Here is a 26,948-nt window from a genome sequence, read left to right on the forward strand (position 1 = left end):
AAAAGTCATTTTGTCTCCATAGAAAATGCTGAAAATACAAGCCATAATTAAGAAACACGTCAGTGCTTCACTACTTAAAGCAAGGTCGCCAAAGAACAGTTTCAACGCCCTTTACACCAAAGGACACCCAGTTTTCTAACCTCATAGACACCCTCTCTGGGGCTATGCGCCATAAAGTTGCCTTTCACTCCCAGCCCACTCCTGTAGAGGATGTCAATCCATCCCAGGCCCCTGCAATTTCGAGCTTCACCGCCCTCATACTATTTTATACCAGAAAAATTGAATAATATTGTAAGGAGAATGTCCTGTTTCGTGGACTTTCATGAACAAACGCCCCAGCCAATTGACAGTTCTTAGAGATGCCTCACAGCCAGGGACATCAGCAGAGCCACCCCCTGCCAAAAAGTCTCGCCTTTGAGTCCCAGCCAAACACCTCTGCTCTAGGCAATCCGGCCTCATCATTCCAAAACACCTCTCAAAACCACGACCACTCTCGGGACTCATATTGTGATAACCAATCAGACCCCGGTTCTCAGGGGGATCTCTGTGGCCATGACCAGGACCAGTTTTATGACAATGGCGACATTTACATAATTCAGTCGCCAGACCATCAGGACCAGCCTGTAGCAGATTCGTCGGTTGACGTTGACGATCAACTCCAGTACAACGAACTGCTACTAAAGGCGGCACAATTTTTCAATATCGACACTCAGGAAACACCGGTAGACAAGGACTTTGTGTTATTTTTCCTGGGACCAATTAGTCTGCCACCCAGTTTATACCTCTCCTGCAGTCAGTACAGAGACGTATCCAGCCATCCCTACTAACGCCTACTCTTAAGAGTGCGGCCAACCAGAGAATAGAAAAGCTATTCAGACCTGAACCCACTGACCCCCTGTATATTGGGGTAAGCTCAAACCAGATTCCCTACTCGTCACCACCACCAGAAAAGGGGCAGGTGCCCCCCCCCCCTAGGTGTCGGCAGAAGCCCTGCCAGACAAAGAGAGCAAGAAGATGTATACATTTGGGAGAAAGGTCGCCTCCTCTGCAGCATACCAAACAAGAAACGCTAACAATACTACACTGTTAGCTAGTTACAGCTACCACAAATGGGTTGAGCTGGAACGGCAAATAGAAACCGTCCCAGAACCACAAAAGGCTCAACTGCTTAAAACTATATTGAACTGCATCCTGAAGAACAAGCTTGATGCAGCGGACAACGCAGGATGCATCATAGTGGAGGGAATACTCATTAAGCAGCTTGCCTGGCTTAGGCAGTCAGGTTTTAAGCTAGAGAGTCAATCAACCCTCTGAAACATGCCACTGGAGCCAAATGTATTATTTGGGAACGCTGTAGGGGACTCCCTCATGAGTGCCAAGGAGAAGTATGACACTTTTAAATCCCTTGGGCAGTTAACTAACACACCGTATTCCCAACAGGGTTCCCTAAACTCTAGGAGATTTCGGAGCCAGGTTGCAGAACGCTCCTCGGGCTACTCTCAAGGAGGACAGTCCTCATCCTGGGGCCAGTCACAATGACAAGGTTCATCGTCCAACTTTCAAAGAGGGAATAAAAGGGGCAGAACCTCACCTGGGAGAGGCTCAACCCCTCCCAAACAATGACACGCGGTTTTAGGTTCCCTCTCATGTCATGCCAGTAGGAGGCCGAATCTATCAACCCATGCCTGTGAGGGGATAACATCAGACAAGTGGGTGTTGTCCACCATGGCAGGCGGCTATTGCATCGAGCTGGTACAAAGACCACCTTACCGCCCGCCAAGACAAAAGATGGCAGATGAGCAAAGAATACTGCTGGAGGAAATAAGGGCACTTCTCGACAGGGACGCCATAGGGATCGTCCTGGCAAACGAGTTAAACAAGGGTATTTATTCAACGTACATCCTTGTGCCAAAGAAAGACCTTAACATGCGCCCAGTACTAAATCTGTGCCCTGCGAACAAATGTCAAACCACAAAAGTTTAGTATGACCACGCTCCAGGAGGGGATTCCCCTCCTGAAACAGGGGGGGGACAATATGATAACGTTGGGTATGAAAGATGCATATTTTTTTTTTTTTTGAAAAATGTCTTTATTAGCATTTCAAATAACTCAAACACATCCCCAACCCTCACCCACTTATCCATCCCACCCCCCGGTACACATATGAGAGTAGCCCTAAAAAGTCCGGAACATTGGGTGGCCCATAAAGCTGCTGTTCTGCATATGACCCTCCCAATTTGACCTCCACACCTATGGAGGTGTAGCGTTCACGCTGACCAGTCCACATTTCTAATTTCCGCGATCAGGCAGAGGTCTCTCCCCGGGACCAAGCTACATGGGGGATCCTTGCGCAACAGGAGATGCAGAGTCCTCCCTTCACGACTGGCTGAGAAGGTACATGGTATACGCATCCCACATCAGACTGTCACTCTGATGCTTTCCCCGCAGTGCACCCCAACGTGTCTCCATATCGTTACAATACAGTATGTCTCGTGACCATTGTTCAGCCATCAGGCTCTGTCTTTGACCCCACCCCATAGCCACCCGGCGTTTCGCTAAAATCAAGAGGAGACCCACCAATTTTCTAGTTTCCTTGGGCATCTGTTTCGTATATCCCAACAGGGCTACTACAGGATCCAGTGCGAGTCGCTGCCTCACGATATCCTCAATTACCTGTTGCCAATAGTGCTCCAGCTCCACTCACTCCCAAGCCACATGTAGAAAGCTCGCCATCTCCTGGCCACATCGGAGGCATGCCCCCAACCTCTGAGGAAAGTAGCCCTTTAGCTGAGCTGGGGAATAATAGCTTTGATGTAGAAATTTGAAGTGAATCAACTTGTAGTTCGAGTTAACCGCCCCTTTCCTAATCATCATGCAACAGTATTCCCAGATATCAGCTGGCATTTCCCGCCCTAAGAACCTCACCTGCAACCCCTTAGAGGATAACCCAGCGCTAGACCTGCCCTTTAGAGCCAATCCATACAATTCGGAGAGTATACACCTCCCTGTGTCCCCCCAATCACCCTATCAAGCCGCACGGCAACCCCAGGTGGTTCAGGGAAGGAAGGAAACAGCCTCTTTAGCGTCACCCTCAATCTATAGTACAGAAACACATCCAGTACCGACATATCTCCCCTTTCCTTCATTTGATCAACAGAGACGAACCTCCCATCGGGGGAACAACTCACCCCATGTGGTGACACCCAACCGCTTCATCATAGCCATATAACAAGCCTCACTAGTCAAGGGAATCCCAGGAGTAAACAATGGTGGGAGTTTCGGTGAATAGAGAAGGCCACCACTGGGAGCCCCTTCCAGTAACACCCAAGCCCAGCATGTCAGTTCCACCAGATTCCGGGGGTTCCGGGAGCGGCCCAGGGCTGTCAGAATGACCGACTTCAACAATGCAGGGTACGCTATTGATCTCTCAATCTCCACATGACTATGTTCCGACGCCATTCCATACCAGTACCGAAGGTAGCTGGATTGCGCCACCTTATAGTACAACTCAAAATCGGGCAGTGCCAGCCCACCTTCACAGATCGGTGCTGTAAGCTTCTCCCAAGAAACCCGAGCTTCCTTGCCCGCCCAAACGAAGTGTAGCACTGATGACCGAGGATCCCGAAAATATTTTTGGGATACCTTTTATAGGCACATTCAGAAACGCATATAAAAATTTGGGGAAAATAGTCATTTTGACCACCAAAATCCTGCCGTACAAATTATGTGGGAGTGAGGTCCAACTCGCCATCGCCCGTCTAGCCGACTCTAGCACTTCCACATAGTTCCTAGTGTATACCCCTCTCTCTTCCCTCGCTAGCGTGACCCCCAAGTATCGCGTACTCTGTAGATCCCACTGGAATCCCCAACTATCCCGAAAGGGAGACACCCCGCCCGTCAATGGAAAGATAACAGACTTACTGTTGTTAATGCGCAACCCCGAAAGTTCGCCAAAGCGTCGTAAATCTGACATAATCGGGTCTAGGTTAGTTTCAGGATGACGAATGAACAGGACTATATCGTCCGCGTATAACGACATAACCACTTTGAGTATGCAGCCGAACCCCTCGCTGTAGATGGAACTCGCTGACCCACTCCGCCCAGGGCTCTATCGCCAGGGCGAAGAGCAAAGGGGACAGCGGGCAACCCTCACTTGTCCCCCGCTCCAACGGCAGTACCCTAGTATTCCGCCCATTCACCCTGGCTACCGGGTCGGTATATAGAAGGGACACCAGGGATATAAAAAACCTGGCCAGGCCAGCCTCCGTAGAACAGTGAATAGAAACAGCCATTCAACGGAATCAAATGCTTTGGTGGCGTCCAACAGGACCGCCACCACCGGGTCCTCTGCCGGTAGCGCCGACATCAGGCCAAACATCCTCCGCAATCCGAAAGAAGTCGACCGACCAGGAATGAATCCCGCCTGATCCGCTCTTACCAAGGTGGGCATCAGCGGCGCAAGCCGTTTCGCTATGACATTCGCCAAGATCTTATTATCAAGGTTGATGAGCGAAATTGGGCGTTATGATGAGCAGTCCCCCTCAGGCTTCCCGGGTTTCAAAAGTACAACTACTACGGCTTCCCTAAGTTTGTCCGGTAAGCGCCACATGGATATCGCCTCCTGATACATTGCCAACAAGCGTGGTGCCAGGCTCTGAGCGTAGCACTTATAGAATTTGGCTGTAAAGCCGTCCGGGCCCGGAGATTTCCCACCTGGCAGAGACTTGATAGTGCCCACCACCTCCTCCAATGTTACCGGCCCATTGAACCCCACCCTCTGTTCCTCTGAGCACCAGTATAACCCCACCTCATTGAGAAACGCCTCTAGATCTGCCTGCATCGCCGCCAACTGTGAGTACAGGTGGCCATAAAATTCCTCTAATTCATGGGCAATGCCCTCATCTTCATAATGATTAACTCCTTTCCCATCTGTGATCACTGTTACCCTGTTTTCTCGCCCCCCAATCGAGTTATACTAGCAAGTGACCGCCCCGGGTCTTGCCCCTCACCATATTTCCGAGGAGCTGCTTTGTCCCACGTATACTTAATCTCCCTCTGCGCAAGTGTCCGATACTCCTGCAGCTTCCGCCTGATGTCACCCTGTTGAGTCTGATTCGGAACAGGGGCCTCCTCCTGTAACACCTGAATTTCCTCCTCCGTATCGGCCATGTCTCTCCTCAGCTTTTTCAGAATCCCCAGCTCTTTAGCTATACATTCCCCTCTAATCACACACTTAAATCCTTCCCAGAGAGTGCCAGCAGATGACACCGACCCCTCATTAACCTCAAAGTATGCATCTATGACCTTCGCCAATTCTTCCTTAAAGACCTTATCTGTAAGCACCTCGCTCTTAAACCTCCAGGGAGGCCTCACCTTTTCCCGGCCCTCCAAACGGAGTGACAACAAAACCGGAGCGTGGTCCGACAGAGTGCGGGCCAGAATACTGACCTCAGCGGACCGACCCATGGTTGCCCTGGACATCAGGAAATAATCTAGCCGAGCCGTGCGGCGCTGAGTAATGTGTGAATTGGCTCACTCCAGGATTCCTCACCCTCCAGATGTCGTCAATATCCCACACTGAACACATGCCCTGAAGTTTAATAGAAGTCCTATTGACTGGGCACGCCGCGTTTCCCACTCTATCCAGGGACGCATCCAGAACTGAATTAAAGTCCCCGGCCCAAATGATTTCCCCCTCGGGAAGTGTCCCTATTAGCCGCTCTATCCAGTCTAGGGGCTCTGTGGTATCTTGGTTAGGACCATAATAGCATATCAAAGTATATAACCTCCCCTGAATAACCCCCTGTACTATCAGGTCCCTCCCCTCTTGAGTCTCTCACAAACCTAACCATTTTAAACTCCACGGACCTATGTATTAAAATACCTACACCTCTAGAGTAGGAGGAATAAGAAGAGAAATATCCATGGCACCCCCAACTTTTACCAAATCTAGACTCAGACCCAGGGGTGAAATGGGTCTCCTGGAGGAAGGTCACTCCGATTCTATGCCGCTCCAAATATTGCAAATCCTTCCGGCACTTGGGCAAACTGTTAAGACCCCTAACGTTCCAGGTCATGAGAGGTACTGTCGCCATCTGTAGATCGGTAGCCACCCCCCCCCGCTCCAATAAGCCCAGCAGATCCTCAGTCCCCAATGCATACCGTCAATTCTCCAGATCCCGCCGCCCCATGCTACAGACAACCCCCCAACTCGTCAGTGATCGCTCCCCCCCTGCCCCACCCCTCCATATCCCACAACAAAGCCCCCTCCACCCACGCTGGAACCCCCAATTTTCCAGGGGGCAACTACGAGCCCAACCCTCCTTCGCACTGCTCAGGATAACTGTCTGCGTACAAATCTGCCATTGACTGCCCAGAACAACGGCAAAAGCAACCGGTGTCTGTGTTAAAAAAAAAAAAAATCAGGCCTCACCCATCCGCCATCCGTGATCTAGGAGACCTCGGCAACATATCAAGAAAAGAGGAGGCTTCCTCCGGGGACTGAAAAAACAATGACTTCCCATTATGAACCTCCCGCAGTTTAGCTGAAAACAACATCGCATATTGCAGACCTTTATCCCTCAGTCGTTTCTTGACATCCAAAAGACCCTTTCTGGCAGCCTGCACTTCATCAGAAAAGTCTGGGAAGAGTTTGATCACGTACCCTTTGTAAGACAAAGTGCCTTTTTCTCTAGCTTTCCTCAGTGCCACATCCCTTTCTCTATAGTTCAGCAGTCGGGCAATCGGTGGACGAGGCGGGGCTCCTGGGATCGGTTTCCGGCCGCTGGGGATCCTGTGCGCCCTCCCCACAAAACAGAGCGGGGAGAAGCTGTCCGAACCCAAGGTTTCCCGCAGGATTTCCTCCACCAACGCCTCCATGTCTCTTTGACCCGTTGACTCTGATAAGCCGACAATCCGGATATTATTCCAGCGGGATCTCGATTCGAGGTCATCCTGCTTCTCCCGGAGCTCTTTCAAAGTTTTCCTGACCTCTGCCATTTCCCAGAGAACGCCGCAGGCGCACCTTCCACTCCCGACAGCCACCCCTCCTCCTCATCCAGCCTCTCACCATGCTTGTCCAACCGAACCTGCATGTGATCCACCTTGCACGTCAAGGTGTCCAGTTTGCCATCCAAAGATTGTATCCCAGACTGTAGCTGCATTAACATAGCTTTGATGACCTGAAAAGCAGCCACCTGACCTGGCTCGGGTCCCGCATCCGGCGCCCGTACCACCTCGCCCAGCGGGCCTCCACTCTTGGTTTGCGCAGACATCTCAAAATTTTATTTGGACTGCCGCTTACCCCCTTTCCCTGACTTGGACATGAGCGGTGTGGAAAGTAGTACCCAGTAATATAGTGCAGGGAGTGATAGCTGAGGCCACTTGCACTCCTGTCTTCTGATCCAGGAGCCCAGGGTCCAGCAGGAGTCATGTACCGGGTGAGGGAGCAATCACCATGAACCCCAGGGATCTGTCTCTCCCAATGAATGATGACCCCAGCTTATTCTCAACAGAGTCCAATCCAGCTCCGCACTGTCAAGCCGGGGCCCTGCCTCCCAGCAGCGCAGCACCCCACCCGCCGCTGTGCGCAGTCCCGCGTGCTACCGCAGATCGCCTACTTTCCCAAGCATACCAATAGCTAAGTTCAGATCTGGAAAAGCATGGGAGGAAGGATGTTCCAGAGCGAGTACCAGATTAGACAACGCTTTGCGAATGGGCCACGTACCCCCCAGGGCCCTCGGCAACTTAAGGCACCCAACAGCACCGCTCGAGCAGGTCACCCATTAGCGCAGTGGGCGCCAACCGCCGCTCACAGGGCAGGTACCGGCCACCTCTGGCGTGTCTCTCTCTCTGGGAGCCGGTGGGTCCAGCAAGTCCGCCCCGGATCTCTTCACTTTGTCCCAGCCTTCTGGCCGTGAATTGGTCGGTACACGCTGCCCAGCAACCAGACGGGTAGCACCACCCCTCCCCGACCCGGGACCCCCGCCAGTGCCGGTTATGTAGCCCCCCCTCACCTCCTGAAGTACACAGGGCCACCACCTGGGGGAGAGATTGCTGCCGATGGTCCCCTCACCTCTTCGCGGTCGCTACGGTCGCCCACTGCCACAGCTGCCTCCAATGTACAGCCGCCGCTCCGCTGCTGCCCCCGGGGGCTTCGTCTCCCACAGTGTCCCAATTCGCCAATGGGCCGGCGGCCCCTATCAGGTCGACACTCTCCTCCTCTGCCGGCTTCCTTCGCCGAAGGGCGTTCTGGGCGGCCACGCTCGCCGAGCCACCAGCGTCCAAGGGGACCTTGCTTCGCCACCACCTACAGCAGGGTCTATCCAAGCAGGGACCCTGGAGAGCCGCCCCGCCACGCTTATTCAGGCCTGCACCTCCTCCACTCCTCCCTGGAGCGGGCGCCTGCTTTACACAGTCCGTATAGTACCTTGCCGGCTGCAATTCACACACGGAACATCTCCATGGGAGCCCAACACAATACAGGCACCGGTGCCGCCGAAAAAACAGGAGAGCCTCTGCAGAGACCGCCGGATTTTATGCCGGATAGGAAAAGTACTGGAGAGCGTCACAGGCCTGCGGCCATCTTGGTCGGGCTCACTCGTATTTCAATGCACCCTGCTCACAGCAAGTACCTGCGTTTCAGGATGGTAGGAGTACACTACCTGTTCAAAGTACTCCTGTTAGGGAGAATTTTCAGTTAAGTACTAAATTCCTCCCACCTTAGAGACCCCCAGCTCCTTTGCTGAACTTTGGAACTTTGTACTTTTAATTCTATTTGCTTTCTGTGTTTCTTTTGACTTTGGAGTCTAACAAACTCCATAGGCATCATCTTTACATTGACACACAACACCTTCAGTGCAGTGGCACAGGGAAGTCTCTTGGATTTCCCAAAGGTTTAAATACCTTCTCTTGGTGAAACTACTGTTTCCAAGAGCAGTGAAGTGAAATTGACTTCACTTACATTGTGTAACTCCCTAGACCCAGCACACACCATCTTACAACAGGGTGTTGGAGGGGTTACTTAGTATCCCTTTGTCTAGTTTCTCATGTAACTTTTTTGTAACCCTTCATACAATTAACTGCTTGTGGCAGTGGTTTACTTTTTACTACCATACTATTTTTACTGCGGGCTGTGTTCGCAGCCACCGTAAGGCACCCATGGGTGCCCATTTCGTCAAAATGGCCCGGTCTTCTTTCTTCGCCATTTGTCATAAAGCTCCTTCTTGAGATTTACTCTGCGCGCCAAACCAGGTTTGGTCCCTTTTGTTCGTTTTGTCTTTAGCAGGATTCACAAGTGATGCCCACCTCTGGCTCCAGTGTGTCTGGCAGGGGCAGGAAATGAGGGAGGTGCCCCAAACTCTGTGCTTAATCCCCTTGCTTACAGGAATGCACCCAAAGGTGATTGGCAGGCTAACTCTCCGGCAAGGACAGCCACCCTTCTATGGGATTGACGGCTAGGCTGGAATGAATGGGAGAAATCTGCATTAAAGGTGGGGCTTTTTGGCTTGGAAGGCAGAGTTGACAACTGGACGAAGGAATCCGAAGAAGAACTTGGAAGAGCTGCCTGCTGCAACTCTTGGACCGTTGGTTTTGTCTGGTGAAGCCCTGCTGCTCTGCTGAAGCTCCGAATGTGCCTTTTGAGTTGGTGGGACCAATCAACTCCAAAGTAAGCTTGTCTGGACATCCTCTCGAAGCTGGTTGCATTTCCACTGCTGCTGCTTGAACCGAAGAACAAGGGAGAGGAACACCAGATTGTATGCGTTGCTTTTAAGTTGGACCTAAGCTCTAGGAAGATCCTCCGGACTTCCCTGAAGCCGGACTGACCAAGCCTGAGCCACCTCAACAGTGTGCTGTACCCAAGAAGCGAGGAAAGTCCTAACTGGTATCTGAGAACTGCAGTGTTGCTATTTGCTGTCAGACGCAAGGAGCTGAAACACTGAATAACCGCTGAATCGAAGTTTGCCCATTGCTGCCGCTGACCTTCCCATTGCAGAGCAGGAGTCCCCAGACGTTCTTCTTTTCCCCATGACTGAGGCCCAGGAACAACAGGGTTTGCAGAGCTGTACAGGAACAAAAGGCAGCTGGAACCATTTCTTCCAACCAGAGGTACTGTAGAGTCTAAGAGAACTTACCTCTTGTGGTGTAGCCTTACTTGCTCTCAGTTGAGACCTGTTTTAGTTACCGTTCAGAGTTGCTAAAGCTTTGTCCCTCACAAGCCTCTCAGCTTGTGGCCCTTCAAGTGTTCTATTGTCTACAAACATTTCTAAAAACATTGTGCAAGACTTTTTACCTACCTGCAAAGAAGATCTCCAACTCCCCTTGACATTGTGCAATTAACATTGGCTGTCCTGGCTCCCTGTGAGACTCCTCTTTTCCTCTAACTTTGTGCTTTGGAAGGTGTTTAACAGTACTTGTCTTTTTATGAATTAACCTTTGTTGTATTACTCTATTCTCTCTTTTACACCTAACTTAGTATTGCTTTACATGTACCAGTGATAAAACAATGTCCACAGTGTCGTAGCTATTTAGGTCACCTGAGGGTGTAGGAAGTGTCTGTGTGCCATTCCCCAATGGGTGTCATCTGATTTAGACAAACTAAGAGTGCGTTTTGAAGTATATTTAAGTGTTGCATGTTTTCTCCCTTTCTGAAGAAGGCTTATATAACTGATTGTGAAATAAGTTAATCATTGCTTTATCAAGAAACATTGGCGAAAGTGTTTATTTGGATAACTGTATTTGTGAAACTGTCACAACATTACTGCTCACATTGACCCCTCTTGAGATGAGCCTGGCTGCTCGACCACACTACCAACCTGTGTAGTTCAGACTTATACCAAAGGATGGGTTCCTATTGCCACGAGGTCAAGGTTATTGTATTGCTCCCAAAGGGTACTGCATACAATCTTGCTTAACGCTGGTGGAAAGTTCCTGTCATTAAGACATTCATGGAAGGGGTAAAGAGGCTATAGCCCCTAATTTGCATCCCTCCCCCAGGTTGGGATCTCAATGTTGTGCTCTCCAAGCTCATGGGGTCACCCTTTGAGCCTATGCACATGGCCAGCCTAAAGCATCATAACTATAAAACTGCATTCTTTGTAGCATTCACCTCCATAAGACAAGTCAGTGAGCTACAGGCTTTCTGTACAAGACCCCTTTTTCATTATACACACGGACAAGGTTGTCTTCTGAACACATCTTAGGTTCTCACCTAAGTTCATTTCAAAGTTCCATCTACACCAATCCATAGAAATTCACACCCCCTTTCAAAATCCATCAAACTCAGCTGAAAGAAGCCTCCATTCACTTGATGTTCGGAGGGCGGTCTTGTACTATGTGAACAAAACAGAACCCCTAAGGAAAACAGACCAACTCTTTGTTTCCAGAGTGCTGGGTAGAGAAGGCGGTCACATATCAAAGAACGCCATCTCCAGCTGGATAGTCAAGTGCCTACAGCTCTATTCCCTATCCAATAAAGTTCTAACTTTCACACCAAAAGCACCCTTCCAGAGGTACAGGAGCTACATTAGCTTCCATTGCAAACGTCTCACTGGACGCCATCTGCAAGGCTGCTACATGGAGCACCATCTATACGTTCCCACAGCATTATTGCATTGACATACACTATAGCAGATTTACAGGTGGGACAAGCGGTCCTAAAACATATTTACCGCTGTACCATCTTACTTTGCACCTTCTCCAGATACTGCTTGCTAATCTATGCAGAGCATGTGGTCTAAGCAAATCCACAAGCTCCCGAAGGGATACATTACTCACCGGAATCATGTTTGTGGTGCTTGTATCTGCTTAGATTCACGTGCACCCCACCCTTCCTCCCCTACTGGAGTAGAAGGCGCATAGATGTTTTCTGTCACTGTTTCTGCTTTATCACATCTGTACTTGCACTACACTTGCAACCTCATGTCAAACAATCGGAGGTACCTCGACGCGTGAAGGACCATGGGTACAGTACACGTCACACTAGGGATAGTATTACTAAACACGGTCTGTCAACATCTGTTTTCAAGTTTCGAAAAAACAAATGTAATACTCTGCGACTTCCACTAGATGTTGGACTATGAAGAGCATGTTAATCTAAGCAGATACAAGCACCAGAAATAGGAGTACAGTGAGTAATGTATCCCATATATACAAAGCCGTCTAGGCTCTAAGTATATTAAATAAATAATTATTTGATGTATATTGTGAACAGATGTTTATCTGTGCATGATGAGGGGCGCACTCTGGTTCACACTTCTCTAAGCCTTTAATGGGGGAAGTTAGATCTTGGCTACCCAAATTAAATGGCAGTGTCCAGAGTTCCTTGCAGAATTATGTGGATTTAACCATGCCCACATGCATTTCACTCCCTCCCTATGATTGTAATGCACTTTGAAACGATTGGAGAATATCTATGGGCTGAGAGATCTGGGAACCAGTGTGTGTTCCTCAGATTACAAGACCCCATGGAGAATATATTGTGTAAGGTCATTGAGGGATCTGAATTTTTGTTTTCCTTTTTATTGGAGCATATGTTTAGTTTATTTATAGAGCGCTCCAAGCCCTTAGTTAGCTGGGCGCTAAACTTACATGTTGCTAAAATACCGACAGTTTATGACGAAACAGAAAATGTACAAATGTACAACAATTTGGCAAAATTTAAGCTATATGCATAACAAAACCAGCCTGCAGAGTAGAGCTCTAATCATGAGAGTGTAGAGCAGGATATAGTACATAGTTAGACGATGTGTCTAGATTCTTGCTTGTGAAGCCATGCTCTAGTCTTTTTTCGGAATAGGTGGTAGGAGGGTTCCTAGGAGAGAGGGAGGGCATTCCGTGTTTTGGCCGCAAGGACAGGGAAACTAGCCCCACCTGCTCGTTGTTGCCTGAATTGAGGAATCTTGACACACTGCCTCATGGCTTATCTGATAGGGCATGTGGATGTGTGGCGGGAAAAGGTGTCACAGATAGGTGGGGGCTTGGTTGGAGAAGCATTTGTGAGTGAGGGAGTGTGTTTTGTAGGTTATTCTTTGGTTGATGTTAAGCCATTTTAGTGAATGTCTCATTTCCAATATGTGGGAATTCCTTGGGATGTTTAGTGCTGCTTGAATGGCATTGTTTTGCAGAACTTTCATTTTGTTAAGGTTCTGTTTAGAAGTTCCCTGGCATAAAGCATTACATAATCCAACTTAAAAAGGACTACGGTTCTGGCTATTGTAATGCAATTGGCTGGAGACGGGTACCGGCGGCAGGCTGTAATAAGCTTGCAGGTGAAATCTGAAGAGGCCATGGCGTTGGTTTGTCTGGTTGATGTCAGGGCAGAGTCTAGGTAAATTCCTAGTGTTTTCACCACGTTGGCTACTTTAATTATGTTGCCGTCAATGTTGAATGAGGAGTATGGTGCATCGTAATTGTTCAGCTTAGCGGAGAGCCCAGGAGGAGCAGCTCTGTCTCATCATCATTAAGACAGAGCCCGTGCTTCGCCATCCAAGCTTGTATGATGAGGTAAATGTTGAATGTCCCACTATCCACAATATAGTCACCGGTGATAGGGATGAGTATCTGGGTGTCAGCGTAGTTTTTTTTTCATAAACAATTTTTATTATTTTGAACAAACACACCAAACATTACAACTTTCTAGGACGTTCATAATCAAAACATCACATTATACAGTGTTATTTACTGTCCTCCCCCCTCCCTCCCCACAAACTCGAGCCGTCTCATCAGCGTCATCTGCATGAGCATTTTCAGGAATCTGTGTTTGTCGACTCATCAGAGTCTTCTGTTTTGTGATTGACCTGGTGGGGGTTTGCCATTGAGGTCACCAGTTGCCTCCAGGCTATCAGGGGGCCCACTTCCTCCTCTCCCCACCCCCCTGGTGACAGCTTCAAACCATACCGCAGTTTCTGCTTCCGCCCATCTCAAGAGGTCCGCCCACCATATTCCGCTCTGGGCCCATGGGCTGCTTTCCAACACATTGCAATTATTTGCTTCGCCAAGATATAGGCCAGGTCCTTCATCTTACTGACATGCTTTGAATTACGTGGCCTGGGGAAGGTCCCAAGCATACATGCCCAAGCAGATCCTATGTCAAGCCCCACTCCCCCACCAGCCATTTTAGTCTTTATTTCTTCCCAGAATCTGTGCACCTCAGGGGAAGCCCAGAACATGTGCAATAGTCCTGCCTCCTCCCCGCACCTGGGGCATTTCTGAATAGTCGAGCCTACAAACCTGACCATTCTTCTGGGAGTCAGATAAGCTCTATGGGTGACATACAGCTGAATCTGCTGGAGTCTCGCATTCCGGAACACCTTTTTATGGTACCTTTTGAGCTCTATCCCATTGTCCTTCTGTCATGGGTTCTCCTACCTCATCCTCCCAGTCATGTTTCAGTTGGAGTAGTTCCTTCCCCGCTTTAGCTCGAAAGAGCTCATATATCCTGGATATTTCATGCCCACCCTCTGAGACATCATACATCATTTCTAGGGTGACATCAGGTTTTTCCGTTAACACCGTCTAAGGCCACCTCTCCCTCACCCGTTTCATGAGCCTAGTATAAGTAATGTATTGGCCTCTATGCACCCCTATCTCCTCCTGCAACCTCTGCAATCCTAATGTCTCCGAGGTTGGCTAAGCCCACCGCTTCCCAGTATTTACGGACCACTTCAAACAATTGGGAGTCGTCCCCGCATAGCACCGCCAGCGGGATCTGCTGAGAAACCGGATCTGGGTGTCACACCGTTCTCCATGTCCTGCGCCAGACTTCCCAGCCCAACTTCAATAATCTCCCCCTCCTCGCCATTTTAGTTTTATGCAGCCACACTGTCTCAAAGTATGGAGCTGATTCGCCCTGCAAAAGCCTAGCTTCTGCCAAGTCCTCTGCAGACAACCACCTAGCCACATACAACAACTGTCCCGCCAAATAGTACAATTGAAAATTCGGCAGGTTTATGCCCCCCTTATCACATGTATTCTGTAGTTTCCACAGGGACACCCTGTTCCTGGAGTTGCCCCATATGAAGTCCCTGCACATGCCATGAAGTCTCACAAAGAAGCGTCTGGGGATCAGGTACTGGACATTCACAAAAAAAATGCAAGAGTCTGGGCAAAACTACCAATTTGAGCAGGGCTGCTCTCCCCATCATGGCTAGGGGTAATCTAGACCAGAACACCATACTATTCTTAACTCCCTCAATCGCTTTGTTTGTATTCTGTTTGTGCTCTGTCTCTATCTTGTGGTAAACGTTTACGCCCAGATACCTAAATGTCACGGTCTGCCAGGGTATCTGCTGGATGGGCAGCCTCTCCAATGGGGTACTCTTATACCTTCCCAAGTGGAACAGACTAGACTTTCCGGGGTTCACCAATATGCCAGAGAGGGTGGCGTAACGACCCATCACCTCCAACACATATTGCAGGTTCTCCTCCGGGTAACGCAAGTAAAGAAGCATATCATCTGCATACAGCGATATCAGGTGTGTGTCCCCTGCCATGCGGATCCCCACCTCCCCGTATTGTTGCCGCAGGCATATTGCCAGCGGCTCTAGGGCCAGTATGTATAACATGGGTGACCAGGGGCATTCCTGTCTGGTCCTCCTACTGAGTTGCCATTTATCTGAAATTGTAGTTCCGGTTTTGACTCTTGCAATCGGGGAGCTATATAACATCTGGACCCAACTGATATATCCTGGTCCCATTCCGTATCCTTTCAGGGTCGCTTTCAACCACGGCTACCGCACTGAATCAAAAGCCTTAACCGCGTCCAGCGCCACGATAGCCAACTCACCCGAGTCTCCCTCGGGATGATCAATTATATGGTGCAGCCTCCTGTGGTTGTCTGATATTTCTACCAGGGACATGACCCGTTTGGTCTGGGTGTATCAACTTGCCAATTACTCTCTTTAGACTGTTGGCTAGCTCTGCCGTGAGTATTTTGCTGTCCTGATTGAGCATGGACAGGGGCCTAGAGGATCCGCATTCCGCGTCCCGCTTGCCAGGTTTTAGGAGTGGGATAATCGGTGCCTCGCGGAGGGACGTAGGAAGTTCCCGCCTGCTCATAGGCTTCATTACACATGGCCAGCAGTGGCTGGAGTAGCTCCTGCTTATAGGTTTTATAAAACTCGCTGGGTGCCCATCCGACCCGGGCGCTTTACATGTAGGCAGGTGTTGGATCACCGCCTCCAGTTCGTCTGAGGTGATGGGAGTCGAGATCTGCGCGTTCTAGATAATCTAAGGTGGGCATCCCTATATCCTCATTCGTTTCCAGAATTTCTTGACTCCTATCCGCTCCTGTATCCTCATATGATCGTTTGTAATACTTGAGGAACTCCTCGTTTACCCCCTCCTGGGTATTACAGATTTGACCTTCAACGTTCCTGACCCCTCTGATCACCGCGCGGGGGGGGTTTCATTTTTGTATAACCAAGCCAATAATCTACCCGGCTTATCTCCCCCCCTGCATGCAACCTCTCTGTGTATTTCTTATAATTTAGTTTGCATAATCTATCCCAGAGTTCACTACAAGCTAACTGTAAGTCCTTTATCTTGCCACTGTTCTCTCGGGAGATCCCCTCACTTTGTGTCAGGCCCTCTAGCTCTTTCTGCTTCTTGCAATTCCCGTTCAATACCCCCTTGGAGCCCTTTGGATTTTGATATAGCTGCCCCCTGCACCACCACCTTAAATTCCTCCCATACTGTTCCTACGGAGCGTACACTGCCCGTGTTAATTTTGAAATATTCCTCAATGGTCTCCCTCAAATCCTCTCTAAATCCTGCATCCTGTAGAGCTTCAGTTCTGAGCCTCCATGTCGGGATCCGCGCTCTGGGGGGTTGATGTCGCAACTCTACTACCAAAGGCGAATGATCCGATAGTACCCGGGCTTTGTATTCCGCCCCCACCAGTTCTCCCACTATCTCAGCAGCAGCAAACAAATAATCCAGCCTCGTATGCAGGTCATGTGGTGCTGCATAATGCGAGTATTGCCTATCCATTGGGTGTAGCCTTCTCCACACATCGTCTAGACCGAGGTCCATCAGCAGCGTCCTCGGCGCTTTAGCTGCTGGCGCCGGCTTTTCTGATTTGTCATCTGACCTGTCTATCCTAGGGTTCAGAGTAAAATTGAAATCCCCTCCCCACACCACCACGGGGCTAATTTTACTATATAGGTACCTGAAATATGCCGCTGTATCATGGTTAGGGGCATACAAATGTATGACATTCACTTCTCTGTTCTCTAGGAGTCCTGCCACCACCACTATTCTGCCTTCTGGGCCTATTGTCGAACTGAGCAGCTGAAATGGCACATGCGGTGCCACCAATGTAATCACCCCTCTTGCATATGCCGAGTATGCGGTCCCTATAACATTACCCCTCCATTTTCACCTGATCACTTCCACCTTCTCCTTGGTGAGGTGGGTTTCCTATAGCAGAGCTATGTCAATCCGCATTCTCTTTAGATACATCATTACCTCATTACGTTTTAGATAACTATTGAGGCCCCGCACGTTCCAGGTCACAATTCTGAGATTACCCGATGCCATTGGTCTGTTTGACATTCAGTATACCTAGGCTCGTTCCCCAATTCAAACTTCCTAGAACTACACACCCCAAACTCCCTTTCCCCTCTCCCTCCCGCCCCACTTTTCTCAACTACAACACAACCCCTTCCCTCCCCTCTTCCCTCCCTACCCCAACAAATGCCCAGCTCCATCCCTGGATCTCAGGCTCCCCCGCGTTTGGACCTACCCTGGAACCCCAGGTCAAGATCCCAGCAGGGTGTCACCACACTATCTGTGACCTAACTAACCTCTAAATGGGGGTGTAAAGACTAGTTCTGCAAGGCTCCTTATTAAAGCAATAGTCACAGTGCCTGTGGTTCATTTTCTATACCAATCTGATACAACTGGCCCACTGGCCGCATCAATGACTATAGTCAAGTCCCATAGTCCTAAGCCGCACCCCCTCCAGGTGCACCCACTTAACATTACTTATCTCTTCCATCTCCTCCTTCCGTCTGGATAACCGACTCCTGGGGGCAGCCCTGCGTGTCAAGCCATCCCATGGTGTCCTCCGGAGTTTCAAAAAACAAAGTTCTATTATAGTGAAAGACTTTCAGCTTAGCCGGGTAAAGCAACATATACTTATGGTCCGCTTCCCTCATTCTCCTCTTGACAGCCCCAAAGTTCATTCGACTTCGCTGCACCATCAGGGTATAGTCCGGGTAGGCCGTTATGTTAGCCGCCCCTCTTTTGATAGTTCCACCTTTGCGGAAGTGTTCCAGTATCTTCTCTCGATCCAGGTAGTTAAGGATCTTGACTATCACCGGCCTAGGTGGATTACCTGGCAGCGGCTTCCTCGTTAGGGCCTATGCGCCCTTTCCACCGCGAACCGCTGAGACAGAGCTCCTCCAGGTATCTCTTGCAACAACATGGATTCGATAAACTCGGTGGGATTGTGGCCTTCTGCTCCCTCTGGCAAGCCCACAATGCGGATGTTATTCCTCCGGGCACGTCCTTCCGCTTCCTCCGCCTCATTCTCCAGATTGCCCACTCGTTGCACCAAGGCGTGTAGTTCCGATTTGTGTGAGGCACAGTCCGCTGTGTTCGGGCTCACCTCCTTCTCGAGGTTCTCAGTGCGCTCCGCCAGTGACCTGACATCCTACCTGAGAAGATTTACTTCTTCCTGCACCTCTCAGACCTTGCGGTCCAATGCTGTTTTCAGTTCAGTCACAGCCAGTTCAAGCTTGGTTTCCCAAGCGATCTTCAAGTCTGCAATTGCAGCTAGGACATCTTGGTTCGCGCACTTGACAGCCATGCCTCCAGCAGGAGGGCCTGTCCTTGCTACTGGCTCCTTCCGGGTTGGGTGGCGTCCTGGCGTTTTCGTCCAGCGTAGGCTGCTTCCCCTTCAGTCTTGGTTTGTTGGACATGGCGCTACAACTGTAGGTCATAGGTCGGCCCCACCACTTGTGGTCTGCAGTTCTAGCGGGGGCAACCCCCTGTGTGGTCCTTTGCGCTCAGGGGGGCCGCTTTAGAGATGTTCCAGGCTAGGCCCTTGTTCGTCGCAATGGATTGTGCTCACACGTAACCATGCGAGTCCCCACTTCAGCTTCACCTCGGGGTGGGGGGGCGCACCCTTAGTCCCAAGATCGTCGACGCCACCCAGGAACAAGGGCACCAGTACCTCAGGGGCTCATCCAGCCTCCCCCTCGACCTGTCCTGGGCGGCCAGCAGTGGCCTGCCAGTTTGCTGCCTCCCTTCTTCCCTGCTGTCAGGGCAGCACCAGGGCGCTAGTAATAGTCATTCATCTGGTCAAGGCAATTGTGCCTTTGAATATGCCTGTATTTGTGACAGGAGGTGTTGTAATGCGGTGCAAGGTGTACCACCCTTGGCCTGCCCGCAGGTTCACAGCCACAGCATGGGGAGTCTGACTGACGACCTGCCCGGTCCCACCGGAGTCAATGTCCTGTGCAGGCACTTGGTCTGCGCACAAGGCGTTCCGTGTCTACCTATGTGCACATCTCCCTGCTGTACCTGTCCTCTTCATGTGCTTATATTCTAGTGCAGCTTGGTGTCCTTCCTGCACTGTTACCTCATGTGGCGGCTGTGCGCCCGGTCTCTCCCTGCTCACCTTCCCTGTGGGCTGCCTGGCGGGTCTCGTGTTTTGTGGTCGTTCTGGCCTTTCGCCCCTTCCGCTGCTGTTGTAGCCTACACCATTTCGGGGCTCCGGTCCACAGCCTGCCCTCTCTCCGCCAGTTCACTCCTCCCGTTGTGCAGCTGCTTCAAAGGTGCCATTCGTCCAGCTGCGCTCAACGGCGCTGCTTATTCCGCCGTTGCGGCTGTCTGCATATGTCCAGCGTTCCCACGGTCCTGGACCCTGCTGCTGGTCTCCCTCCGTTGTCCTGGCGAGTTCCGTTTTCCGTGGACTTCACGTCCGTTGGGAACTGCGCTGCCTGTCCGACACTTATAATGTGCCCTCGACACGGTCATCCTTCCCGGCGGCTTACGCTTTTGCAGCCGTGGGTGCCGCTGCCCACCGTGAACCGACAACTTTTCCAAATGTGCTGAGCTCTGCACACTGATCCGTTCTTCTCCCTGCCAGGCAGTCTCCTCCAACGGTGCACATTTCACTTTGTTATTGTTCGTGATCTATCGCACCCTGCAATGTTGCCAACACACGGCTACTGTATCGGCGCCTTCTGGAAGCCGACTGCTTCCTTTGTTCTTAATCCTCCACCCGGCAAGTGTCTACACCTTTGCCATTTATCTGTTGTGCTGCTGGGGCAGTGCCCCATTTGTTATAGTAACAGCCTGGCCGTTCCTTTTCCTCCGTACACAGCATGCATCGCACTGTATCAGATCACTTGCCTTAGCATTACGGTTCCGTACAGCTTCTCGGGTCTCAGTATGGGCGGACTTCATTTTCGTCCATTACCCTGCGTGTCGCGGTCTATTCAGCGGTTCCGCTCAGTCATCCGTGTTTCTTTAGGGGCTTGTGCTTATTGTGGGGGTCCGCTTAGCTATTTGTCTGAAAGCTTTTTCCCTCGGGCGTCGTGCTTTGTGTAGTATGCTACGTTCCGGTGCCTTGTGCTTTTCACTGCAGGACCCCGCACACGGCGTCTTACACACACTTTCGGCAAATCCCACCTGCTTTAGGTCCATCGGGGTGTGTGGCTTCGCTGGTCTTCAGTGTGCGCCGCATTAGCAGACGGCAGCAGGCACCCTCCGTTATGCTTCCCTCGGGAGCCAGTCATTTTGCAGATCTTCAGTCCTTTGTTCGTAAATTGGAGCCGGACGCCATTTTCTTACAAGTCCCCGCGGTCCGCGCTTGTGACCTTTCCTCTTGTAGCTGCAGGGCCAGTCCTGTTTGCTTCTACGAAACATTCCACCTGTTCCCCATAGTTTCACACAGCTTTAGGTATTTTCTTATGGCTCGTGTAGTAGTTTAGGCACCTCTATACCTCAGGATCTTGAAAGGATCAGCAGGAGACGGCTCGAGACACGTCCTATCTCATAGCTGCTTAGCCACGCCCCCTCGTCAGCGTAGTTAGTGTAGGTGATGCCCAGTTAGTCAAGCTCATCAAAGAGGGGTTTGGTGAATACATTGTAGAGAGTGGGAGACACACATGAACCCCGGGGCACCCCGCAAGTGACGGGGGGGGGGTAGGACAGGCAGAGGCAGAAGGTGCAAAGATCCTCATGGATATATTATTGAAGGATTCAATCCAGACGTTGGCTTGGTCTAAGAAGTGGGCGCTGTATAGGGGTGTTTACAAAGTATTTTGTGATTCACCAAATCGAAGGCCACAGATAGGTCTACTAAGAGAAGCAAAGCCAGGTTACCTTTGTCTTTCAGCGACTGGATTCGGGTCTTGAGGTCATTGAGGGCGGTTTTAGTTCTGTGTCTTGGTCTAAATCCTGATTGCCTCAGTCCTAGTAAGTTGTTGGATTCTAAATGGTGTTGTATTTGCAAATATGCAGCACAGTCAATTATTTTCTACAGAAAAGGGACCGTTGTAATCGGTCTATAGTTAGATGGATTGTTAGGGTCTAGTGACTTTTTTTTTAAATGTATTAACGGGAGTACACACTCATCCTTCAGATTGTTAGGTACTATGCTGGATTCGAAGGAGGCATTGATAACTCCAGTGATAAGGTTCCATAACAGCTTCCTTGACAAGAGGAGAAGGACAGGCGTCTCCTTTACATTTTGATGGTTTAAGTTTCAGTATAGTGGATTCTACCTCTTTAATGGATAATGGAGAGAAATTGAATTGAAATTGTTTGTTGTTGCTAGTAGGATGTGAATTAGCGATAGGGTCAGCATTAGAGCTAATTGATTTCTTCATTTCTATTTTATTTTGGAGCATGGTAATTTTGTTCTGCAGTGCATTCTGTATATTAGTGCACCATTGGGTGTCTTTGATACAAGTGTCAGGTGGTGGGACGGGCGACTTGAATTACTTCAGAATGTTGAAGAGTTCCTTTGTGTTGAACTCCGCTTTAGATATGCAGTGATTGTAGTTGTCTTTTTTGGCTTGCAGTATGGATATTTTGTAGTTGTGCAGTAAAGTTGGCCTTATTAGCTGAGGATGGGTTATTTTTCCAGGATGACTCTGCTGATCTTTTAATTTTCCTGAGCGATTTAAGGTGTGAATGTTTTTTTTCAAAGCATTCTGAGCACTTGTCTTTTGGAGCTCATTTGTACCAAGTTTTTAAGTGGGTACGTAACTTGGATTTACATAGTTTCATGGGTGCTAGTGTGTCGATTGATTTAAGAATAGTATGATTGTAAATATCGACTAGGGCTGAGGGGTCTGAGGTGCTCGTGGTAGGGTTGGTGATAGGCAGTAGCAAAGAGATGAGTTTATCTGTTAAGTTCTGTTTATTCCTGGTCATAGAGGCTGGAGCTTGTGTGTTGGTTGTAGGCGAGGCAGTTTTGATATTGAAACAAATGAGTTGATGGTCGGGGGGTCCAGGCACATGGAGTATTAGAAAGGGTGTTGATATTGCAGTTGAGCTATCCAGTCAAGGATTCTACCTTTATTTATGGGTAGGTTCCGACATACACGAGAAAATCCTAGTTCCGTCATGGTATCCCTACGGGCAGCTGCTTTCTGGTCATTGGGGTCATCTAGGCCTAGATTGAAATCACCAAGGATGATTTGAGATTTATTCTTTGTGTTAGTGGAAAGCAAATGAGCAATATCGTTGTCAAAAGTGGTGGCGGAACCTGGTGGGTGATACACAAGATGGATTGTAATGGTCGCTCTAGGTGATGTTGGTAATTTGATGGCTAGAATTTCTGTCGAGGGCAGTAGAGGACGGTTGATCTTTCTCAGACCTAGAGAGGTCTTATGAATAAATGCAGTGCCTCCTCCTTCCGAGATATAAGCATCTGTCTTCATGGATGATTGAGTAATTGTCTGTGATGGCCAGTGCTAGTGAGGGGCCAGAGGCTGTGTGCAGCCACGTCTCTGTGATGGCGATGAAGTCAAAATCATGTGACGTAATGAGATCAGCAATATCTAGGGCATTTGCCTGAAGAGATCTAGCATTGATAAGGGCTGCTTTTATCAAAGGAAAGCTAATATTTTGTATTTTGTTCGTTAATCTGCAACAAAGTTTGAAGGCAGGTGATGATATGGGCTTAACTGAGGGGGTTGATGTGAAGGTGTTGTGAGAATCTTGAGCTGAGTCTGTGGTTTCTTAGGTGTGTGTTGCAGGGTTGGGTAGGTAAAACGGTAGGTGTGTGAGGTTGGTGAGGTGGGTTCTGGGAAGAGCCTAGGGGCTCAATGGCATTAGTTGCATTAGTGATACCTGTAGGGTCGAAGGTAGTAATTGTGGTAGTTGTATTGTTTTAGGGTGTGATTTTTGCATGTACCAGGCTATGGGTTTTATGTTGGATTCTAATAGTGTTATTGTTTATGATTGCGCAGGTGTAGTATCGAGAGCGGGTGGTAGTGAAAGTGATGGGGGTATGAAGGTGGATGGTGGTAGATTGGATGATATAGGTAGGCCAATGGTTGGCGCATTGTGGTCGTGTTTCATGGGTAAAGAGATTACCTTGGGTACAGTAAGGGCTGTGAGTGATAGGCTCAGATAAACCTTTGAAACGGCTCAGATAATACTTGTTTAATATGTGTATAATAGGCTCAGATAATACGTTTGAAACGTATTATAAATCTACTTACTTACAGTGGTGTTCTTCAAAAGCAGCAAGTATTGTCCATCATTAAAATTGATGCTGGTTTTAAGAGCCTTTGTTTCTTTGTCTTTAGCTCTGTTTTAAGATCTGAAAAGGCTATACATTACTGATCCAAAGTATTTTCTCTGACTTTGATTTGGAGAGGTTCATTTTTTTAACCTAATCTTGTGTTCTTTTTGTGGTCAAAACTCTGACTAACCTTTTCAATTCCAGTTTACAGGCAAGCAATAAACAGTAAGATGTTTGAGATGGAAATGAAAATTGCTGCAATGCACGTTAAAAGAAAGCAACTTCACCAGCTCTTACCTAATCATGTGCTACAAAGAAAGAAAAGGGTAACTTTTCCATTTTGATTTTAGTCGCTATAGTTTAAACATGCCAAAAAGTAAGGCAATGTATGGCATAGATGTATACGTTGCAATTGTAATCACCCATTTAGTGATGTTATTAAAACAGCCGTAGAAACATTTGAAGAAACCTATACCCCCTAGTATGTGTAAGTGTTCAGTTACTTTATTGATCCTCTTTTTGGCTGGATCTTCAAATCCTTGTGTTAAGCAATTGAGGTTACTGCTTTAATCCAAGCTAAACTCTGATTCCTTTAAACTTCCACTTGTTCATCTGGTGATGGCAGTGCTGTCAAGCTCAACTCTAAGAGGAGGAGTGGGTTGGTTAATAGGATACTACTTTCAATTAAATGATTTCCACACAGATAGGAAAGTATGCTTTCTTTTGTAAAAGGCATTCAGAAAGTTGGTGCACGTGACGGGTAAGTAACATGTGTTCAGAAAGATTTTAAGGGCGTTCCCTGGTCATATCTGTTAAGTGCCAAGGACGAGTATGCTTGTCCTTTTTGCATAGACTTGCATAATAGCCTGGCACTTAAGGGGTTGAGCTAATTTGCAAAGTCAAAGATCAAGCGGGTCCTTTGGTAAGACATTGCACAGTTTGTACTTCATGCATACCATGGGCCTTATAGACACTTGTTTGTGGTGACATTTCTTTTCGGCTTCACATTTGACTAACCATGTTAGTCCACTAGCCTATCATCTGGCTTTTTGTGGGTCCTAATCTATTTTTGTCAATATTTTAAAATGGCTCAATCAAGACTTCAAACTCCTTTTTAGATGTCGTGCATTTGTAGACAGTAATGCTTCATGGGCAGGGGTCTTGTAGGAATTACTTATTTTGCTCCTAGCTGAATCATCACCTAGGGTAGTGTATTGGTTATATTGTGGCGGCAGCCATTTTACTGTATTACTTGCCATTTGCTCCTTCAAGTGTTTGCGTAATGTCGGTTTTAAGTGCTGTGACCTGTCCATTGTCTTTGTGGTCCTTGTATTCGTTGCATGGTGGGCATGACCATCTACGACCGTTTGCCTTTGTGCGCTTGGGTTCAGAGCGCTCAAAGGGTTGCCTGAATTAATGGAATCTGGTTCTAGCGGAGTACAGTCTGATATTCGCACCACAATCTAAATCCATTTGTGTGCGTGCTTGTTGGTTTCTACCCATAATTCCTGTCCCCTTTCCTCCGTAGTTACTGGCCAACAGGACAGGACAAGAGCTTTTTGCAAATCAAAGCTCATGTCTTTTGCTCTAAACCTTTTGCTCTTCTGGGTGGGCGGCATGCTAAGAAAAGTCTGGTCTGGACCTTTTTTCTTTCCTGTCCTTTTTCCTTTGGTTTATTTTTCTAATTTCTTTCACCACTCAGCTAAACCACTTTATCTCTTAAGTCTGGTTTGGCTGGTTTCATGGAAAGTGAGACCTGGGACCAGAATTGTGGCGGTGTACTCTCACCATCTAAACTGTGCCTTGCCACTTTTCATGGGCCATGATTTAGTTTTGGGATAAGACATTAAGGCTACTTCACTCCAGGACATGCAATATAGGAGGTAAACATAACAGGTGATTATCAATATAAGTCTTAAGAGGAGGTAAGAAAGGAGTGCTGATCTGGATTTCCAAAATCAGCCCTGGTAGGAGACCGTTTGGAGGACACCCTAGTCATGGTTATGTAAGACACTGAGAAGTTAGCCGAAACCCAAATAAAGTAAAGGTAGCTGAGCTGTCAAGGTTTAGTCTTAGGAAAAGTGTGAATGGTCTAGGGCTACAATGAGTCCACAGAGAAACACCAGCAATTCAGGTTGGATAGTAATTGAAAAATAGTTATTTATCAGGTCTTTAATTATACACTAAGCATGTAAAAATCACAGGTTAATATTGCCACTCAAAACCTTATTTAACATATATACATATTCACCCTTAGGAGAAATAGAAATACATATGAATCAATTATCTTGGGTATTATCCTGGGTATTACCCTGGGAATCTCGGAGCGGGCACTAGACTGTCTGACATCCTTCCTCACTGACCGTCCCTCCCAAGTTGTCCTGGGTTCTTTCTCCTCCCCCACCACTCTCTCTCTATTCTTTCGCACTGGCTCTTTAACATCCATCTTGCCTCGCTTGCTCACCTTATCTCGACTTTCTTCCCGCACTTCCAGTCTTAAGCAGATGACACCCAACTTTTTATTTTTAATATAAAACTTCCCTCTTCACTTTCCTCTGATCCTCATCCCTCTTCCTCTACCATTTCTGACTGCCTGTCTATCCAGTCTTGTTGTGCCTCTAATCTGTGTCTGTGCCAGCAAGACTGAGATCCTTCCTATTGGGACTTGTAGCATCGGCTGGTGAGGCACGAGAGAGAGAAGAACGAGAGATGGAACGTGGGAGAGCGAGGACAAGGAGATGCGGGTTTCGAAGTCCAACGCCTGCAATCACTAGTCGGTGGGGCCTGATGTGAATACTTGTTAACGCGAGAGAATAAATACTTAATCCCCTATCATACTGCACACGCGTCTCTTACTTACTGTTATACTACAAGTGGCGACGAGGATTCAGGCTCCACCGCCCCCCCCCTGAAGAACCGCGGTTCCGCGACGGATACGGTATCCCAGTGGCCGCTCCGCTTTTCCCTCTGAGCGTTGCAGCGGCCACATTGATCAATCCACAGTGCCGGGGAGGAACGACTGGATCCATAGAGGCCGCTCCGCTTTTCCTGGCGTTGCAGCGGCCAGAACAAGTAAGTCTCCGCCCTTTCCGGATACATAGGGCCAATCAATCTCTACTAACATTACGGACAACAAAAACTACCGTATTACATAAAGTAAATGAGCACTGAAATCGGCACATACCGTATTACATAGAGTAAATGAGCAGTGAAATCGGCAGATACATATTTTAAAGCA

The 26,948-nt window shown here is 48.7% G+C and overlaps 1 protein-coding gene across 3 annotated transcripts in view; it reads left to right on the forward strand.

Annotated features, from left to right (window-relative positions):
• Window positions 1-26,948, forward strand: part of PAPOLA (poly(A) polymerase alpha) — a 1,157,717-nt gene that overhangs the window by 593,661 nt on the left and 537,108 nt on the right. For all 3 annotated transcript variants that reach the window (XM_069637718.1, XM_069637717.1, XM_069637719.1), the window contains one exon: window positions 23,915-24,036. In XM_069637718.1, the coding sequence (XP_069493819.1) occupies window positions 23,915-24,036 (122 nt within the window). The remainder of the gene's footprint in view (window positions 1-23,914; window positions 24,037-26,948) is intronic.

Source organism: Ambystoma mexicanum, chromosome 14 (genome assembly GCF_040938575.1).
Source record: "Ambystoma mexicanum isolate Mex_15411 chromosome 14, UKY_AmexF1_1, whole genome shotgun sequence".
Taxonomy (NCBI): domain Eukaryota; kingdom Metazoa; phylum Chordata; class Amphibia; order Caudata; family Ambystomatidae; genus Ambystoma; species Ambystoma mexicanum.